Here is a 21,370-nt window from a genome sequence, read left to right as displayed (position 1 = left end):
CATGGAGAATAGTCTTGGTCATTTCTGCTCTTCAACACCTTGCACAGGCTCTGATACAGAGGTGGCTACATTTAAGATGATCTCCAAGTCCAGGAAGGTTGGTACTCAAGGTAAATGGGTCCATTTCAAAACCTGCCTGGTTGGGCAGGAAGTATTTATACCCCACCTGTGCAGGTTGCTGGCACTAGTGGGACAAATTACAGGTGCTTCATAGTGGCGAAAGCACCATATCTTGAGAGTTTGCTCAAGTCACTTATCCAAGCCTTGGGTTTCCTTCTCTGTAAAAGGACGAAATGATAATACCCATCCTAGTAGCCTCTTGGGGTTGCTGTAAGAATCAAAAGAGCTTTCTTCGAAAATATGTGAGTCACTCTACAACTATTCTCTGTGCCTGAATGGCCTTTGCTGGCTCCAGATTAGCTGTTCATTTCCTTAGTTCCCAGGGGAACTTACAAATGTGTGAATTTATAAATGTTTTAGTCTTCCAGGAGTGTTTGCATTTTAAAAGAGAAAGAGTAAAGATGAAGAGTCTTAAGAATTTTGTGCCACCATAAGGAGCCATATACTGGCATTACTGCTGGGAGAAGATGGCACCCAGAATGCCCCCTAAAGCTAGCTAGAATCTCAGGAGTTAGACTTCTTTCCATTTCCTACTCCTACTCCCAACCCCCATAAGAAACAAACTCAGCTCATCTCCAGAAAAGCACCTAATCAGAGAATGGACTCAAATCTAGTTTGGAGCGCTTAGCTCCACACATGGCACAATTAAAGTGTTCCAGGCAGCTGACAAGGTTGACACCAGTCCCTTTCTTCAGTCCCTGGGCTTCAGGGTCAGAACAGAAGAGGATGAGACAATATGCTGCTTCTTGGGTCCCTCAAGGACTTCTGAACAATTGCCTAATCTAAACCTCAGGCCAGCAGACCTATCTGCAGTCCTGGTGGCTGATGGCTTGGCCCTGATAAATGTGGCCCAATAGGTAAGAAGAGAGAAAGAGAAGAGGAAAGCTCGGGTGAGTCAGTGAGTTCCCTGCCACTCTCGACCTAGAGCTTAGGTTGCAGGGGTTTTCCTACTTCTCATTGCCCTTCAGTACTGCTAACCCCAGCCCTCACCCACCTCCTCATAGGCACAATCAGGGCTCAGTGAGTTCTGAAGAGAAAGTCATGTATCACTCCCTTAAGAACACGCCCATAAACAGTGCAGATCCACCTGCAGATCCACCATAAACAGTGTCATTGGCAAATATCAAGAATGAAGAGTCTGGGGGCAGAAGACCTGATTCCCAGGCCTGGTTCTACCTCTATTAGGTAAGGGTCCTTGGACAAGTGACTTAACCCAAGTCTCAATTCTCTCATCTGCAAAGTAGGTTGTCATGAGGGATAATGCAGGGTTGACATGAGACTTTCTTGAGATAATAAACATGAAGTATTTGTAAGATGTAAAGCATAATACAGATATTTCATAAAATACACATTCAGTAACTTGACATATACCTAGGACTTACCCTCCCCTACCACAGGCTCCCTAAAGCTCACAGACTTTTTGCCAAGTGCTTTGAAGACCCCCTCACAGCCCACGGTGCCAACTGCCAGACCCATACACTTTTACACACTGTATACTGTATAAATATAGGTTTTATTAATAATGGGTGAAATCCCACAAATACAACTGGCATCTCTGTGTGATGGCGAGAATCCATGGCAGGGAAAGGGAAAGTAGAGAGGTATGCACCCAGGAATAAGGATTGAAAAGAGCCCTGGGGGAAGGAAAAATCAGAAGTAGAATGAGCCTGGACCCACTAGGAAAGCCAGACATGCTCCAGGTACGTCTGTCACCCTGATGGCCAGGGCATGCTGCCTAGGGAATACCCATGGGCCACCTTGGCTGATGGGAAGGGGGTAGAGAGACATGGACAGGAGTTTGAATGAGCAGCAAGTGGCTGGGGAAGGGGTGGAGGAGTAAGAATGCCAGCTTGACGCACGAAAGAAGGGCCATGGGGTTGCAGTGGCCAAGGCCAACTTATGCCTATGCTTGTGCTTGTGTTAGGTCCTGAACTCCAGGGAGCTAGTGTCTTGTGCCATCCCTTGTTGGTAGGGAGGGAAGACTGCGGGGTAGACATCTGCAGATTCAGAAGATGCCCTGGGCAGCACCAGCCTCATCCTTACAGTCAAAGCAGGACCCCCAGGAGGAGGTTAGCACTGCCCTCCCCACAGCATCCACCACCACCACCACCACCACCACCATCATCACCATCACCATCACCACACCACTATCACTCTTCCTCTGAGCCATAGGGGACAGTGAGGGTATGTAGGGCTAAGATTGCCTGTTCGCATGTATGTGCCTATAACTTTGGAGAAGGAAGGAAGCACTGGAGGACCGTGAGGCAAGAGCAGTGAGAAAGGAGGCTTGGGTCTTCTCCCACTCACTCCCTAGAATAAAGTGCATTCTCTACTTCCAGTGGCAGATGGGAGAGAATCACAGACATTATTGCAGAGGCGCTACCAGGCCCTACCCCCACCAAAGGTGATGGGAAAGAGGAAGCAGCATCCTATGGCCCCAGGCCTCTCCAATCCCCAGGATTGGGAAGGAATGACCCAGACAGAAAACCCAGCTTCTGTCCCTGTAGACTGTCCAAATCAGCCAGGGTCTGGAAATGGGGAGTGGGGAGAAGGAGGGAGAGACTTCCAGAGTCCTTCCCTGCTCCATTCCAATGTCCAAATGGGACTTCCAGGGGACCCCACCAGGGCCCAGCCCTGGAACTCCAACCTTGTAACAACTCAATTTACAAACACTTGTGTGGTGAGGACGCCCGGGTTGGGCCACTTTGGTCAGTTATAAGTGGGGGCCTGGGGAGCCTGAGGCTCCTATGCAGACAACAGAGGAGGGTGCCAAGGGCAGGAAGAAGGGTGGTAGCCTCCTAGTGGTCTTTGCATGCAGATGTTGGAGAGAGAAGGGGGGAAACTACAAACCATATCAACTTGAGAAGACTCCTGAGCACAGCAAGAAGGGCTGGAGCCCCCACTCCCAGCGCTGCGGCTGGGAGCACAGTCCAACAGCCAGCTTGTAGAGGACGGCTGTGCCAGCAACCAGTACCCAAGTCTACAAGGTTAAAACAGTCCCCAAGGGCTGGGGGCTTCCTGCCGTGGGGGTTGGGGTGCAGGCCAGAGCAAGGCTCTATCTCTCCGACTTGACCCGATACCGGAGCACAAGGTATGCCAGCAGCCTCAGGGCCAGGAAAAAGATGCCCAAGACCAGGAAGTCCATGTAGAGCTTAGCATCCTCCACATCCAGTGCTCGGAGGATACTCTGTGGCTCCCGGAAAGGGCATCGCTCCTCCGAGCAGGTCAGGTCTCCTCGTTCCATGCCGTAGATAGTCAGAATCACACCTTCAAAGCCATACCTAGGCAAGCAGGAGCATCAGAGCAGGATATAGAGTAGGGTCACTGCTCCCTAAGCAAACTGCCAGAGCCCAGATGCAACTTTCTCATCCTTGGGGCATGGCCTCCTACAAGAAGGAGCAGGGGCAGATGCACTAACCTGACATAGGAGAGGTAGGAGCTCCATTGCAGGTAAGTGGGGATAGTCTTGAAGCTGACAAAGAAACCGGAGAACAAGAGGACAGGGATGGCGGTAACTGGGCCCACAAACGTGGCCACCTGGAGGGGAGGCAAGGGGACCAGGCCATCACAAGGGTGACTAGGACAGACCCAGGACTGGAGTGGCCCCAGAGTTTCCTGTAGATCTCTCCCACTCCTTATGTCATCCCTGCTTCCTCCCCTCTCAAGGGTCTCCACCTGTCAGCCTTCCCACCTGTAGAGAGTTGGAGGCAGCTCCAATCAGCAGCCCCAAAGACTGGGCCACCAAGGCTGTGGCAGTGGCCAGGGCTGAGAAGAGCAGGAAGCGGCTGGTCTCGGCTGGCTGGCCTGTCATCCAGTATACAATGCTGCAGTATACCACCGGGCACACCACCTGGAGAGTGCCATAGGGCTAGGCAGTGGGCTGTAAGCCAGAGGCCCAGCAACCAAGACCCTCCACTCTACCTGGGCAGGAGCATGTACAACAGCTACTCCTAGAGTGCCCATGCTTAGTCCTGCCTCCACACTCTTGTTCATGCTGCCCCCACCTCAGGTTCATATGTCCCCTTCTTCCTGGGCCATCTGAACCTCATTCATCTTCCAGTCTCATTTCTTTCATTAGGCCCACTCCAATCAGTTCAAGCATGGTGACTTCTCCATCCTCTGAGCTCCTGAAGTCCTTCCCATCTGGACCAGCTTATTCCTTGTATTGTTAATTAACTCTACAGATGAGTTTTGTCCCTCTATGAGCTATCAACTCCTGGAGGGCAGGGAGCAAGCCTACTGCATACAGTCATGCAGGTTTTTCCCTACACAAGGATACCCAACCAAGAGGCAGCCAGAGGCTGGGATCCTGCTGTGCTCTTTTCACTAAGCCATGTACTGTGGCACAGTGCAACATCCACCCTGAAGAAGGGATGCTTTTTTCTAATTTGTAAAAAGGCGCCCCCTACAGGGCCCTAGTGCTTGAAACAGGGTGCTATAACAACAACCCAAAACAGCTAACACTTAATGGGCACATTAGTATGTGCCAAGCACCATTCTAAGTACTTTACTTGTATTAATGCATTCAATTCTCACAAACATTCCAAGGTAGATACTACTGTCATTCCGTTTTATAGATGGGACACTGAAGCAAAGAAAGTAGATGACTTGCCCAACATCTCACAGCTAACAAGTAGCAGTAAGGCTCCAGAGTCAACGCTATTCTCTACTGCTTCAAATAAGATTTACAGAGTCATTTGTAGTGTTACTATTTTCACCATTTTCAATTTTTCATCCATTACCATTAGAACATAAGTTCCACAAGGTTAAGACTATATCTGTCTTGTTCGCTGCTGTGATCCTAGTGCCCGGCATAGAACTTGGTGCATGGTAGGTACTCACCACTTATCTGCTAAGTGAGTAGAAGTAAAGAAAAGATGACAGATGACAAGGTTGAGGGAGGCCAGTGAGCAAGGACAGAAGGAGCAAGACAGGAGGGAGGCAGCAGGCAGGTAGGAGGAAGAGACTCACCTGAAAGGGCACATCGGCCATGGTCTTGGCTAGGTAATATGCTTTGAGGCTATACCAGTAGTTGAGATGCTCTCTCATAAAGACCGCCATCTCTAAGGGGACTAAGGACACAGGTAGATTAAACATAGCTGGCTGACACCCTGGTTCCTATCCCATGCCCCAGCATCCCCACCCCTGCCCAGGGCAGCTCAGCTCACAGGTGAGCACAGTTGGCATAAGGGCAGCAAACATGAGGAACAGCATGGAGAAGAAGAGGCAGCCGGTGTTGTTGAAGACTTTGCTGGCATCGTCACCAATGTGCAGGTAGAGGAGACCAATGAGCACGCCAATCACCACATGGGACATGAACCGCAGGTGGGTCAGGACCTGTGTGATTGGGTCATCACTAGGAGAGGGGATGGGTCACAGGCCAGGGATGGGCAGCCACACTGGAGCAGGAACTCGGAGCCACCCTCACAGGCACATAGACTTATAGGTGTACTGGGGGGTGCTGCTGGGGGAGGGACCCCACTCCCATCCCAGCTGTTGAGATCTTATGCCCCCAAAGGCTAGATCTTTGCCAGCCTCCTCTCCTCCAACTTGAAGCCTCACCGTGTCCCTGAGGATGGACAAGAAAGTCCTCTTGAAGAGAATGCAGAACTGTGTGAAGGTACTAGTGGCAAATGTGTGGCTTTCAATGGCATCCACTTCCTGGGGAGAGAAAATTGGATTGGTAAGCCTACATATCCACCCACTGCGTGCCCAGCCCAGTGAATGGGAAAACCCCTGAGCCCTTCCCCAAGGCAAAGGGTCCTCCAGATGTACTGAAGGAGAAGTCTCCGCCATTGAGTTCTGAACCTGGAAGCTGGCCTCAGGATGTGAATCAGAGTGAGATTCAGAGGGACACATGATAAGGGGTAAAAACTTGGGAGGGAGGAGAGAGAAAGGGAGTCAGGGATGCCCACAGGGGCAACTAGTAAATCAGTAACTTTTCTTCTTTTTAATTTATTGAAAAACATTTACCTTGAGGGTATAGTATCTTTATGCCACCAGTTTCACAATATTTTTTAACGACGATAATAACGATGACAACAATAAGATAACACTTCTGGTTTTTTGAGGCTTATAGTATCTCATTTAAGAAAGAAAACTGGCATTAAACAAATGCCAGCTGTAACCAGCTACAGTGCAAAGAGCTTTACGTGGTGATCTTAGTCATCCCAATAACTCTGTGAGGTAAGTATCATCACCTCCAGATTAGAGATGACAGCAATCTACAGTGGCCATGAGGCCAGAGACAGCATCAGTCTTGTTTACCAGGTGGTACTGTGCCTACACTGGGGATGACACACTATATATGCTCAGTAAGAATTTGCTGAAAGAATAAATGAACAAAAAAGCAGAAGCTCAAAGAGGTTTAAGTAAGGTGCCCAAAGTCACACAGCTGTTAATAGTAGGTCTATTCTAATACCCAATGGTTGTGATGCCTCTGGGGGATAGCCTTTTGGCAGGACCATTGTCATGGTCCCCTCTCCCTGCCCCCACTCTACACTCTGCCTTCTTCACCCCTACTTACCGGAGGGCAAGTGGGGCAGGGGGCAGCGACCTCATTCTTCTCAGGGCTGCTCTTCTTCTCAGCCATGGCACACAGCCCATTTTGCACAGCTCTAAACAGCATGGGGTTCAGGTCTCCGTACTCACCAGAGGCTACTTCAATGACTGGGGGACAAAAAGGGAGTGCTCAGCTGAGCTCTACCCTTGGTTCCCAAGGTCAAGCTAGCCCCTCCTTGGATGTGTGGGGAAAGTAGGTGACAGTAAGATCTTTGACCCCAGGAGGCCTGAGTGCCTGACCCAAGTCACCTGGTTTGGCCCCAGCATCATATCCCATCCCCTACCAACAGTCTCCCACTTACTGAAGTCAGCCGGGTTGTGGTAGGTGGGGCAGTGCAAGCCAAGCCCCTTCAGATAGGGGATCAGGTTGGTGACCATGCCCTTGAAGATGCACTGACCTTGGCTCAGGATGTAGAGCTGAGTCGGAAAGAGAAAGGTGAAGAAAACAAGACCAATGGGCCAGGTAGGCCCCACCACACTTCTCTTGAAGCTCTTCACTCTTCCTATCACACACCAATCATTTTTGAGGACCAGAGACACTCACCTTGTCAAACATCTCAAAGAGCTTGGCACTGGGCTGGTGGATGGTACAGATGATGGTACGGCCCCCCTGGGCCAGAGATTTCATGAGGGATACCACTTGGAAACAGGAGGCACTGTCCAGACCACTGTCCAGAGAGAGGCCACCAGGGAGTGGGGTGAGATGGGCAGAAGCAAAAGAAAGGAATGTTTAGGGTTGGGCAGCTACTATAAAGAGGATGGAGCTGGCAGGAAGGAGTTACTCTGGCTACCCCTATACCGTGTACATACTGTAAGATTCAGGCATTTGGAGGTACTGAGAAGCCCAAAGCATTGTGCAGTTTAACAAGCTTATACTGAGCACATGTTGAATGCCAGGCACTGGCATTACAATGATGAATAAGTAAGACATAGACTCTGGTCAAGAGGGAGAGATAAATACACAGATCATTTGAGATAATGTGGAACATGCTATGGAAACATGGAGTGAAAGAGAGAGAATTCAGCTATGCTGTACAAAGGTGTTGCAGGGTAGTCAAAGAAGGTTCCTGAGTGAGTCTGTAATAAGACAGAACTAAGCCAGGTGAAGGTGGAAAGGCAGGCATGGTGGTAATGGGCATTCCAGGCAGAAGACAGCATGTGCAAAGCTTAGAGGCATGAAATACATGGCTTGAATAAGGAATTATGAGCAATTCAATATTACTAGAGCATAAAATACAAGACAGCATGAAGCAAGACGTGAGGCCAGAGAAGTTGGTTCAGAGCAGAACCTTTTAAATCCTCTGACTTTATTTTGAGGGCAAATGGGCATCATTGCATGTTTTTAAGCAGGGGAGTGAGAATCATCAGACTTGTCTTTTAGAAAGTTCACTCTGCCTGCAGCTTGGAGAAAAGATTGGCTTGGAGAAACTGGAGATGAGGAAATAAGAGTCTGTTGCAGAAATGCAGACAAGAGTTGATGTCCTGAACTTGAGCACTGGCACTAGGGATAGAGATGGGGCGAATCTGAGAGATGGCAAAAGAAGGGAGAATCAACAGGACTTGGTGACTGATTGGCTGTCAGGGAGAGAAGAGGGAAGCATCAGTCAAGGACATTGGGATTTCTGCCTGGGTGAAGGATAGGGCCGTTATGGCAACAGGATTGGTAGGGATGAAGATGCAGAATAAGCCCTTATCCCGCCACCAGGAGGCTGCAAACACAGGCTCTAGTCTCCAGCAGTGGAGCAGATGCAGCCTCCAGCCTAGGCTCAGGGCTGAGGAGAGGGGGCATCCTAGTGGGAGATGAGGGGGAGAACTACCTGGTGGGCTCATCAAAGAACATGACAGGTGGGTTGTTGACCAGCTCCAGGGCGATGGCCAGGCGCTTCCTCTGGCCTCCGGAGAGCAGGGCTGTCCTCGTGTGGGAGCAGGACATCAGGCCCAGTGCTGTCAGGATCTCTGTCACCTAGCCCAGCCCACCCCACCCACCCCAGATCAGCTTCAGAGTCTCTGCTTCCCTGGGCATCACCCCAGTTTAAATAAACACCTCCCTTAAGTCCAATGTGCCAGCCTTGGCCACCACTGTCACATCCCCCAACTCTGGGCCCAGAATTCAGTAACACCAAAATGGATGGCTTTCCCATTCCCTTCCCTTCCCCTTCTCCTTCCCCTTCCCCACTCACCAGCTCCTTCTTTACTTCTTGCTTCTCACTCAGCTTCAGGTTAGCAGAGACCTGGGGCCCGGAGAATAGATGGGTCAGATATGTATAGTAGGGGGGCTCTGCCTTGACCCCTTAGCCAATGAGGAGAACGGGAACAGTAGACAGAAGTGGCAACTGGGAAGATGAGATGGCAATCCAGCCCTCACCATCATGGCCTCCAACACTGTGAGATGTGGCAGCAGCATGTCATCCTGCATGATGTAACAAGACATCTTGCGGAAGGTCCTCAGTTCCCTAGGCCTCCCGTTGACTAAGATCTGTCCCTTCATTCCAGACTCCCTGCAAGAACATCAGTTGGGGATGGGAGTCAAGGATACTTCAGAACACCTTCTGTGCTCCCCAGGGGATCGTTCTTCCTGAGTCCTGCACCCATTCCACTCAAGCCTAGTCCTTACCTGTATCCTGCCAAGATGTTCATGAATGTGGACTTGCCAGCCCCTGAGGGTCCCATGATGCCAATCAGCTCACGGCGGCAGAATTTACCTGATAGGCACTTGAGGAGGGTTTTATAACCTGAAGTGAGGGAGGAAAGAACTTTTGACAATGGCTACAGTGAACGGAGGCATTCCAAACTTTTAGAAGCAACCATGACTATCAGTGAAATAGGCATTCCCTACTCAGTGTGAATTGGTTAGGATGGAGGAGCAACCCCTCAGAGCTCCTACAATAATCCAAACCCTCTCATGCTGTTCCCGTAGAAATGACTACTACTAATGTCAAAGTATCAGAGGTGACAATATCTTCTGAAGGCCAAGGGAGAAAAAACCCTACATTTCATGAATGGACATGGAGAGGGGAATCAAGGTTATAGAAGACCCTGTTCATCTCCTATAAACACAGCAGTCACTCTCTCAGGAAGTGACTTTCCCAATGATCCATCCCATGCTGGCTGAGTGTCCTCTGTGTTCACTTCTCATATGCCAGCATGCTTGTTACTTGCTGTGCCTGTTCTTCCCCACCTCTGCTAGCCTCTTAGCCAGTGATCTCCTTGGGAGCAGGGTCTGTGTCTTACTCATCTTTGTAACCTCAGCAGACTGTCTGGTGTGTACTAGATGCTCATTAAGTGTTTGTTCTATGAATATGTGTTCTCAGAGCTTTGGCCTCTTTCTCAAAAGGCCTTCTTTTTTGTGTTCTCTCTGCCCACCATGCTTGACTCTGCAGCCCCTAACTTGGCCCAGGAAAATCTCATCTTTCATTCACCTAGTCAGGTGGATCTAGGTTCAAATTCTGGCTCCACACTTACCAGTTGTATGACCTCAGGCAAGTGCTTAACCTCTCTGAGCTCCAGGCCCCTCATCTGTAAAATGAGGATGATAGTACCTATCTCATAGGGCTTTTATAAAGATTCAATGAGATAATATATAAAGCATATAACAGTGCTTGGCACATAGAATACACTATTAAAAAAAAGTGACATTTTATTATTAATTCTATTTGACTAATGCTTATTGATATCTACTACATTCCAAGCTCTGTAACAGACACTGGACAAAAAAATTAGGACATAGCTCTTGCACTCAAGAAGGTCATAATTTATGTGAAAAAGATGGAAAACATCTATGGATCTAAGAAAAGATAAAATAAAGGTTATAACAAAAGTATAAATAATGCATAATGAGGATGCAGACAATGTGAATTGACGAGGGTAGAGGAGCAAGGGAAAAATCAGGAATGGCTTCATGGAAGAGGTGGCATTTGCGCTAAGTCTTAAAGAATGAGAAGCATTCCAAAATTGGAAGGGAAGGCAGAGGTTCTCCAGGCTTTGAGAGGAAAAGCTCTGCCATGTAAGAACATATACGTAGTACAATCCAGGGAGCAGAGAGCAGAGACAACATGGGTTACCTGGTGAGACAAGGGAGTGGAAAAGAAGGATGAAGCCAATGAGGCCAGCCATGCCTAATATGCTTGCAGACCTGCCTCAGTGAGGCTGAAACACCAATTCCCTACCATGTACTTTGTTCACTACCACCCTCTCTGACCCCCATAGAACCCAATTCCCTCTCCATTCTACCTCCTTAGCAGACACACTGAAGGGATGTGATCTTTCACCCTCCTACCACAGCACTCTGGGACATCCTGTCAGAAGGGGATTTGCTGCCCACTGTGGAGTCCTGATCATACCAACTGCCCGAATGGTGCTTTACAATCTACAAAGCTCATTACCTCAGTTGCTGCAATAGCAACATCAATGAGGCAACTGGGGCCTAGGGACATCCAGTGACTCACCCAAGGTCACACAGCAAGTTCCTTACTGAGGGAAGTCATGGGTTCCAGCCCTGTGCCTCAGTCATCATCATCATCAGTCAGAAAGATGTGTGCTTGTGTACCTCAGCATATGCCTTTCAGAGCCACTCTTAGGAAGTGATTTCTTTCGCAGGGGAAGAAACTGGCAATGATAAACCTCCCCTCATTTAATCACAGCCAAGCACTAGATTAAACAATGATGCCTAATATATCATTTTGCCTTTCGCAAAGCATTTTTACAGATAAAATCTCAACTAAGCCTCAAAACAAGCCTAAGCAGTGGGTATTCTTATCATCTCAGTTTACAGATGTGGAAAGCGAGGCCAAGAGAGGGTAAGCAGTCTGCCCAAGGTCACACAGCTTACAAGTGGCCCATGTCTTCGGATTTCTGCTATACCATAACTGCTTAGCGTGGAAGAGGCCTACCAGGCAGGCCTTCAAGCAGAGAAACACCAGAGCTCTAGCCCCGTCTCAGTCAATAACTCTCTTTGTAATTTTAAGTCACTTAATCTTTCAGTGCCTCCATTTCTTCATCTATAACATAAAGATAGTAATATCTCCTCCCAAGGATATATAGGGTTATTGTGAATATTAAGTGAGTAATTAATAATTAATAGGAAAGTGTTATGGAAAACAAGAAGCATCACAAATAATTAGGGGAGACTGGTGACGAATCCTTACCTGGAAAAGACAGACATCTCCCTCTCTCCACACCCCTTTCTCTTTTCCCTTTCTGCTTACCTGCAATTGTTTTTGCTCTCCACAGAAGGAGAGAGGGATTCAAGTGAAAAGAGAAGTTAGAGAGAGGAAGACAGAGGGCAGAAAAAGGGGAAGGGGTAAGGGACGGAAGAGTCAGCAAAATAGACAGTAGAGCAAAATGGAGCTGGTAAGGCCAAAAGGAGGGTAGAGCCAGGTCAGGGGTGCCAATTTTGTAGCTTGTGGGTTGAAGCAATCAGCTGGCCCATCTAGCCGCGTTTCTTTTTAATCTTCATTCTCCTTAAAACTGAGAGGAAATTAGGGCTAAGAAATTAACAGCTACCTCCCCATTTTGCCCAGAGCTGATCTCAGGACTGAGAGAGGCTACTTAGGGATAGGGTGCTGGGCAAGAAGTCCAGATGCCTCAGTTTCCATTAGCTTGGGTCTTGTGAGCTTTTGGTCACTCATTGGAGTAAGGGTGGGGAATGTAAGACAGCTCAAGCTCAGCCCTGCTCGGAAGTACCCCAGATCTATTTCTTAAACCTCAAAGAACAATGTCCCAGATCCACCCTGGCCCCATACCCAGGTTCTGGGAAAAAAAACAAAACAAAACAAAACAAAAAACAAATAAACAAACAAAAAACAGCTTCTTTATTCCTAGCTCAAGCTGCCCAGGGCATGAGATGCAGGGGATGGTCAGGGTTCGAAGAAACTCAGAGCCCCATACCTTACCCATATATCCTGATGGGGGAAAAGAGGAGGAGATGGGAATGCTATACTAGGAAAGTTAAGAGAAAGAAATGAACTGTGAACGAAAGAGGGGGCTATGTAGTAAATCTGACAAGCTCAGGGGGCCACTTTGCAAGCCTGACAAGCTCAGGTAAACAAAAGTGATCGCTCAGGGTGATCTGGTCATAAATTCCTAACTGAGCAGGTCTTGGTGGGTAGTCACACCCCAGGCCTACCTATAGCTTCCTTAGTAAAAGGTCAGTTTTTGCCTTAAGCGAGCCCTGTCCATTTTTTCTGTGCATCTACGTTAACACACCTTTGAAATGCCAAAGTAATCCTTTCCAGACCCTGGAAGCTTTAACCACCCTCATGAGAGCACATGAACCAAAAGTCCTTGATGTTTTCTATTTACTGTAAATGTTATATTCCAGAGATTTCCCCACTTTGCTTTCTTCCGCCTCCCTACTATACTAGCAATTAATTATGTTCTTTCCTTTGATTCTAAATGTATAAAAAGAACTGCAAACTGCCATTTTCTGGAGCATTTTCTCAATCTGTTGAGGTCTTGCTTCTGGGCGTGTCCTCAGTTTAGCTCAAATAAACTCTAAAAAAACTCATACATTTTTTTCTATAGGTCTGGACATTCTTATGTTGACAGAACAATGAAAGGAGAGCTGTAAAACCTGACTTCTGGTCCCAGCACTGCCACTTATTAGCTATGTGACATGGGTCAAGTTCCTCAACTTCCCTGAGCCTCAGTTTCCTGATTAGTAACGTGGGATGTCATCTATCCTGCCAAAACTTCACCCTCCCTGCTTCAGAGAACTTAGGCAAGAATGACGTAAGATATAGGACTAAGAACATCTTTAAAAATTAGCAGTGTTCTGTAGGTAAAAGGATATTGCTAAACACTGAGAACCCCTGCAACACCCCACCCTCACACTTTCTCATGCCAGCACTCAAAAGCAGGAATCCAATCTAAAAGTAAATAAGAAAAACTCAAGGACCAGAGGTCATGGTGTCAACTTAGAAGAAGAAAGCTTCAATAACCAATTAAACCCAGTGTCTCAAGTGCTCACAGGTGTGGAGGGAAGGTGGACTCTGGTACCTCAATTGCATTCACAAGTGAGAGCCTAAGATTTTAGTGTTCCCACAAGGCCCACTGGTGCAGGACTTGCAGAACAGGGGACACCCAGGCCTTGTGCTCTGGAAAAAGCAACTCACTGGGGGAAGAGGGTGGCCACAGCTCCCCACCAGGCTGCTCCCTACCGCGTTTGCGCCAGCAGGGCCCCTCCCGCACGGAATAGGACAGCTCCACGAACTCTATGTCCACCGCTGAGCGCTTGGGTAGGTGGGAGAAGCGCTGGGCTTCGGTGATGTGATTCTCCACCTTCTTCAGGTGTGTGGTCAGTACAGGGGGCTCCGCTCCGTCCTCCAGCGCTACGGCCATGGCCACAGCCCCGGGTCCTAGTCCACAGCCCACGGCCTCCAGCGCCTTCTCCGCCATCACGCCACTAGCCTGCAGGGAGAGGGCCTGCTCAGTTCCAGCAGACCCCAAGCCCCGGCTCAAAGCTCCCTTATTTTCTAATGCTGCCCTCCCTCCCACTCCCCGCCTTCTTCTCAGGGCAGGTCGGCTACTGGGAGCACCCCACTTCCCACTGCCTGAGCATCTGCCCTCTCCCCGCCCCCCACACGCGGCGCAGCAACGTTCAGTCCCGACCTCTCCTCGGTCCCAGGCAGCCCAAACCCCAGCCTGGTCCCAGCCCGGCCCCTCGAAGCCGTCACCAGCTCCCTCCCCCCGGCGGGGACTCTAATCTCCTTACCCCGCGGGCCAGCAGCCCCGGGGGACTGGATGGTTAGGGGGCGGGGCGGAAGAAGGGCCAGCCGGCGGAGGCCGACTGCTGAGAGATCAGGATAAAGTGAGCGCAGGATCGACCAGGGGAAGGCGGAGGAAGAGGAGGTTCTGGGCCTCTCCGCATCCTTGGGCGCGATTCTCTGGCCGGCTCCTATACTTGCGTCCCTGGTCCCGCACGCTCCCCAAAGACGGGCGCTCAGCTGGGATTTAAAACCCCCACAGCCAACTAAGCCCCTCCTGGAGAGTTTACCCACCTCCTATCTTCTGCACGCCTAGTCACCTTGACGTGCCCCAGGGCCGGTGTGGAGCCGAGATGCTTAGCGCTGTCACGGGCCAGGGGTGGTGACTCCGATCCCTCCTTACTTGACTCTGGCTGCAGCACCCGCGTCCCGGCTCCCGGTCCCGGCAGCCCGGGCTGGGGCGGGGCCGGAGCGGGGAGGGCTGCAGTGGAGGGCCCCGGCCTCAGGTCAGAGGAGAGATGACAGGTGGTGATGGGCGGATGGGGCGCGCGCTGACTCGCCTGGGCTGTGCACACTGGGTCCCCGAGCCTGGTCCTCGGTGCCTTGTCCTCCTGAGCCCGCCGGGCGACTGCGCTCTCCACTAAGCTACCGATCGCTGGTACCGCTGTTCTTAAAGGGCCCGCGTTCGCCCGCAGCCTACCGGGCGCGAGGATGGCGAACAGGAGAGCAGCGCTGGTGACGTGAGGGCCCCAAAGGGCGCAGTTCTGGACCCAGGACTAGGAGTTGGCAGCAAAGGGCTGATTTAGAGGCAGTGAGGAAAGGAGAACTGAAGTCCTTGGATTACAGACTAGATAATAGCGGTGGTGGTAGTCGGGAGGATTGGAATGAAGATTCCATCACTCTCAAGGGACTGTAAAGCTGTCTGCAGGTCTGCACCCCGTCTCCCAATCAATTTCCCTCAGTTCCTGCCCTTGAGCTCAGGCTTCTCCCCGAGAGAATCCCCAAATTACATAAAAAGGCTTTTAAAGCAAGTATTGGACATCCTCCTCCCCCCTCTCCCCCACTTTGTCCTAAGAACAAGGAAACTAGTTAAGAAGGGACAGAGGGTGGCTGCTTTAGGAGAGCTTGCAGGCAGCTCCAAGGTTAAACTGGTACCCACAGTTCAGCCTGCTCCAACTGTAGAAATCTTTATTCTCCCAGGTAAACACAGGCCTTTAAGACAGGCACATGCCTGTGGCATCTTCTCATCACGTGTTCATTCTCCTCATCCCATAAGCCTTCATAGGTCCCCAGAGCACTCCTAAGGCTTTCCCCTGCTCTGTTTCTTGGGCAATTCCTCTTGGCTCCTGTCTGCACCAGCCCCAGTCTTCAAGAGGCAAGTAGGTCAGCTGAGATACCGTGACCTGAGCTTTTAAATTCCCACCTGTCACACAGCAGAGACAGATGGAAAGGGAGGCTGCTGCTGCCACCACCACGGAGGCTTCTCCTCACTGCAGCAGTTGAGAGGTTACTAGCAGTCAAACCTCTCCTGCTCACCTCCCCTCCCCCTCCAGCCTCTCCACAGCCTGGAGGCTGTCGGCCCCTGTAGGACATCTCCAGGTTCTACCCCATAATTGTGAGGTTTAGGTGGGTTTTGGAGCTAGCCCTCCCTAACTTCCCCTCACCTTATACCCCAAAGTACCACCTTTTCCTTCTCTAGATGGACCCTTGATTCTCCAAGGTAACCTCTGTAGGAATTCAGAATGACTTACGCCAAGATGTGCCTCTGTGAATTGTATGTGAATTTTTCTGAGCTAAAGGCAACAAAGACCCTGTAGACTTAAGAGAAACACACACACACACACCCTTAACTATCTAGAGGAATTTGAATTAGAGACCTTCCCATAATAACAGATTATCAGATATATCTATATATCTATATCTATATCTATATCTATATCTATATCTATATATTTAACCTATCTATAGGACAAAGCAAACTTCTAATTTCCAAACATCTGCTCTTATCATCCTGCAATGACCCCCAAGGCACCTTCCCTCATCCCTAACTCAGGATGTCATATATATTTCCCCATTCTGTCTTTGAATCTCTCATGTATGTGGAGTCTCTGATTCTCTCACATATGTAGAGTTCTCATACATATGTATGTATTTACGTGGTCATTTTCTCTTGCTAAACTGCCTCATGTCTATTTGATTATTAGACCATCTGAAAGAACCTTGGAAGTAAAATGTCTTCCTCCCCCCACACCTCCAGTGCTCTACTACAGATGCCCCGACAGTTGCATTTATTGAGCATCTACTATGGACCAGGCATTATCTCGTTTAATCCTCACAATATCCTTATGAGGCAGGTATTACAATCTCACTTTAGAGATAAAGAAACTGAGGCATAGGGAATTTAAGCAATGTGCCCAAGGGGACACATCTAGTTGACAGCAGAGCAGGGCCTGAACCCTAAAGTCCTTGTTTTTACCCATTTTTCTATAGGCCTGAACCCTAAAGTCCTTGTTTTTACCCATTTTTCTATAGGCATCTCAGAACCTTATTCCCAAATCAACCATCTCTCTCCATTTTCTAGAAAGGCTTTTCATTCTCCCAAGATAATCTCCATATCTAATGACACCCACCTCCATTCCTTGATCTACAACTTTCCAATTCTCAGGAAAATTTCCTCCCATTTCTTAGGAACACACTGTCCCCCACCTGAAGGCAGACTTCCCCATCTTCAGAGATCAACATTTCCAAGTCTTATAATAGTTTTTCACACTCTGGAATTCACACCCCATGCCCCAAAGCAGTGGTCCTCAGCCTTGGCTGAGAATTAGCTTTACTTGGGGGACTTTTTTTTAAAAGATGTCTGGATAACACTTTACCAGTTAATGCTGATCTCTAAGGTAGGATGAAAGCGTTAGTATTTTTAAAAGCTCTCCAGCTGATCCCACTGGGTAGGCAAAGTTGAGAGCCACTACCAAAATATCTTAGGTTAGAACTCCCATCATACACCCATTAAAGTCCTCTCTCTTTCCTGGAACAGGCCTTCTCATTCTCTAAGACACTCTCTCCCCATTTTGTGAACAGATCTTCTTCTGTGTCAGAAGATTTACATTCTAACCTTGGCATTATCTCTTACTAGTTTTTTTTTTTAATTTATTTTTTATGGTGACATTAATGAAATCCAATAAGTTTCAGCTGTACATTTTAACAGTAAGGCATATATATATTTATATTGTGTGTTCACCTCCCATAGTTTTATTTCTTTCTGTCACCATATATTTGACCCCTGTTATTCCGTCTACCTTCCTCTTCCTCCTTCTTCTCTGGTTCTCTTACTAGTTTTATACTCTTCAGCAAATCTTTCCACCTTCTTGATCCTCATTTGTATAATGGTGACGATAAATAAAAATCCTGTGTATCTGCCTCAAAAGATTTTTATGAGGTTCAAATACAAATACTTAGTAATAGATGATTTTTTTTTTTTATTCATACACATTCTTACTCTCCAGGTCAGACTTGCTATGGTTCATGATTGTTTCTTTTCCCCAAGAAGAAACTCCCATTTCCTTGGCAAAGGAGGAGAAACTATATTTACTGAATGCCCACCACATGCTAGGCAGCCAGCATAGAGATATGATCTCTGAGGAAAGGGCTGTCTCTTCCTCCTCGTATTCTCAGAACTTGTACACAGAAAACACACTCAGTAGCTATCTGTTGACTGAATGGTCTAACCAGTCCTCATGACTTTATGAGGTCAATATTTTCTTCCCAGGTTTCAAAGAAGGAAACTGAGACTCAGAAGTGTTAAGTACAAGTATGAAGTCACACAGCTACTATGACGGATCCAGGGATCTAAATCCAAGTCTTAGTGATTCTAAATCATGACTTTATGTCAAACTTCCTCATTCCCTAATATTGTCACCTTCTCATTTTATAAAGCAGATCCATCTCCATTCCTCTAAATAGACCTCTTCTCATTCTAGGATAGAAACCTTTCCAACCTTCTAGAGGTCCCCTAGGACACACCCTCCCCATTCTAAGAGATATTCCCCCACTCCCACCACATATCCCCCAGACAGACCTTTGAATCTCTAGAACACACACCTCTAACTCCTAAAAGAGACCTCGTAACTCAAAAGCACTGGTTCTAAAACTTTAGCACACATCAGAATTAACTGGAAGGCTTGTTAAAACTGATTGCTGGCCCCTGCTCCCAGAGTTTCTGATTCAGTAGGTCTGGAGTGGGGCCAGACTCTTTACATCTCTAATAAGCCCCTGGGTAATACCGATACTGCCAGTCTGAGGACCAGTTTGAGAACCATTGCTCAAGAACCTTCATTCCTTTGTCTAGACCTCCTTATCTCCAGAACAAACCTATTTTCCACCACGGACTTTCCATCAATGCCCAGATGGACCCTCTCCCTTTTCCCCAAAGAGACCTCCTCCATTCTCTGAGATTGATCCTTTTCTTTCTCTAGGATTCTCCCCAATTCCACCCAGACCTTCTCCTTCAACCACCAAAACAGAGCCTCCTTTCAGGGAAGGTTCCATAGACCCAGACAGGTAAGGGCTGACGATAATTGGCTTAAGAGAGAAACAGAAGCAGAAATTCCCATCTCAGCTTAGTGACAGGAGCTAATCTGATACAGGCTGCTCTAGGTGAGGATTTGTGGGAGCAGTTAGTAAGATTTATGAACCTATGGGAAAAGGAGAATGTCAGGGTTCTATGGGAGCTGAAAAGAAATTGGACTGAGGACTTTGGAACTAATGTAGTGTAGTTCCACTTCCACCACCCAGGTCACTCATCTACCATACCTCCCTTGCCCACCGTTAAGTCTTTCACCTTGGGAAGGAAAGGTTTTAGTGTCCTTGTCCATGGAAGGACCCTCTTCTGGCCACCTGGAGAAATGCAGCCCAGAACTGGGAAGGGTAGACAGAGGAGCCTGACGGAGCCCTCTCCCTCCAGAGGCTGGCAGTGAAGTTGGGCATAGGCACTGAGACCAAGCAGCGGAGGGGAAACTACAACTCAGAGTCCCTGTTGTTGCTTTTTAAAAAAGTTTTTAAAATAAGAGTATAACATATAACAAAATCAAGCAATATGAAAGTGTATTTTAAAAGTGTAATTCTTCTCTATCCCTCTCCTGCTATATAGCGCCATCTTCTTTTAATAAGTGATGGGTAGTCCAAAGCTGCAGAATGCCAAGGCTCTCTGGCCAAGAATCTCCCTTCTTAAGAATCCATACACTCCTCTCCTTCCAGTCTCAGCTTGCTGCCTTCCTTCCTCTAGAAGTTGAACTCCCACCAAACTCCTTAGCTGTATCCTTTCCGTTGCACCAGCCTCAAACCAGGTATCTGCTCAGCTTTTTTCTGGGGCCCATTTACTCTCCTCTTACTACAGGGCATACTTTACTGGAGAGTAGGATAGAAAGGCCTCTGCTGGTAGGTGTTCAAAATGCTTTATTTCCCTTGGTCTCTCTACTCCGATCTCTGTCTCCACTCAGTAGCCTACTTTTCTGTGGACATACTCTGGACTCTGAATAGCTCCATTAAAAAATGTCTCCTTTATGACCACAACTTTTCCCTTCTGCCCTTCAATTTTCAGAAGCCTCGCTGGAACTTTCAATGCTTTGATTCTAACTACTACCTTCCAGTCTCTTAAGGCCTCCCTGTCCAGCATGGATCTCATGATCCTTCTCCAGCTGCTCTAATTACCCAGCTCCTTAGCCTTAAGCAATCCTCATCTTGGCTATCAGGCCTTGGATGTGGATCAACCCAGTGGTGCTGGTATCTGCTAAAAAAAAATGTATCTGGATGTTAGTTACCACTGCCTGATCTTGATCTTCAACCTCAGTTGAGTCATAAGGTGACATATCTCACTCCTAAATCTATTAATGGCATTTTTAAAACTTGACAATTCTTATAAATCTCCTTAATCCAGAAAATTACCCCTCAGTAACCTTAATTCATACCGGCAGGCATGAAATCCTTCTCATGTCTCACTTCCCATAAACTAAATCCACATCCACTCCCATCCATCCCTTTTCTCCACTAAAATGTGTCTCTATTCCTTTCCAAGTTTCATCTACCTACCCTATATATTCCTTGCCCAGTCAAGAAATTCAAGCTATTTAGCAACGTATGAAAAAGATTTGTCTCCGCCAACCTCCCGTCTCAAATCCCTTTGCTACTGTACATGAAATGGGTATGCTCTTCATTCCTAAAGCACACCATGGAATTTCAGATCTTGAGCAAAATTCATTCACCTTTCACTGAATACCTATATTCACTAGGTCATCATCTTACAGAAATGATTTTATTCCCTACATCATCTTACAGAAATGATTTTATTCCCTACACCAATTCCTCCCATTTCTCATTTCAGAGAATTCTTTTATACCCACTCAGCAATTCTGTGCTCCTCTCTGAAGTTGTGGACTTGCCCTAAGGAGCATGAGCTTCCACATTCCTGGGCCACCTATATTCTATTCTCACTTCTATGAGAAAGAGTAAGATAGAGTATCTCCTTAATCTTTAGATACCATGATGTCTGATCTGATTCATGGCCTGACTCCTGATGAAACTCTAAGGCAGTCAAATTAGTAGTTTCCTTCCCCGCTCCAGGGGTCTGCTCCCACCCACCCCCAGCCTCTAATATCCTTCCACAGGTCTCTGGTTGCTTAGACTTAATAATCCCTCATTCCTCGCCCAGTGCTAGCTAACCCATGCATGCTGAGCCCTAGATTCCCTCCTCCTGAACTGGAATCACACATAGTAGCAAGCCAGAATCTCTTCTGATGTTCTCACGGTCCAGATAGATTGGGTGTGGGTATGACTGATAAGACTGATAGAGAAGGCCCTCTTCACTATCAGTGAAGGTGCTGCTCAACCGAAGAAGGGATGGCCATCAGTAATGCTGGATTACTCAAGGGGCAGCCTAAGCCAGTGCTTAGAGCACCAGCAAGAAAAGGGTACCAAAATTGAAAGAAAAT

General features: G+C 48.0%; 1 protein-coding gene across 2 annotated transcripts; it reads right to left on the bottom strand.

Annotated features, from left to right (window-relative positions):
- Window positions 1-1,614: 1,614 nt before the first annotated feature.
- ABCG4 (ATP binding cassette subfamily G member 4) lies at window positions 1,615-15,380 on the bottom strand. Of its 2 annotated transcripts, XM_023525833.1 has the most exons (16): window positions 14,679-15,380; window positions 13,839-14,088; window positions 9,296-9,413; window positions 9,047-9,179; window positions 8,862-8,912; window positions 8,499-8,644; window positions 7,226-7,349; window positions 6,984-7,098; window positions 6,647-6,789; window positions 5,929-5,994; window positions 5,683-5,781; window positions 5,289-5,457; window positions 5,092-5,192; window positions 3,812-3,970; window positions 3,539-3,657; window positions 1,615-3,401 (listed from the first exon to the last, which is right to left on the bottom strand). In XM_023525833.1, exons 2-16 carry the CDS (start codon window positions 14,074-14,076, stop codon window positions 3,176-3,178), a joined length of 2,007 nt encoding a protein of 668 aa, XP_023381601.1. In that variant the 5' UTR covers window positions 14,077-14,088; window positions 14,679-15,380; the 3' UTR covers window positions 1,615-3,175. The 2 variants fall into 2 exon arrangements, with proteins under 2 accessions (XP_023381601.1, XP_011383209.1); XM_011384907.2 differs by lacking the exon at window positions 5,929-5,994.
- Between the last annotated feature and the right edge of the window lie 5,990 nt (window positions 15,381-21,370).

The sequence above is a fragment of the Pteropus vampyrus genome, unplaced genomic scaffold (assembly GCF_000151845.1).
Source record: "Pteropus vampyrus isolate Shadow unplaced genomic scaffold, Pvam_2.0 Scaffold633, whole genome shotgun sequence".
NCBI lineage: Eukaryota > Metazoa > Chordata > Mammalia > Chiroptera > Pteropodidae > Pteropus > Pteropus vampyrus.
The sequence above is the reverse complement of the archived record's forward strand: the minus strand, read 5'-3'. Positions and strand labels throughout refer to the sequence as shown.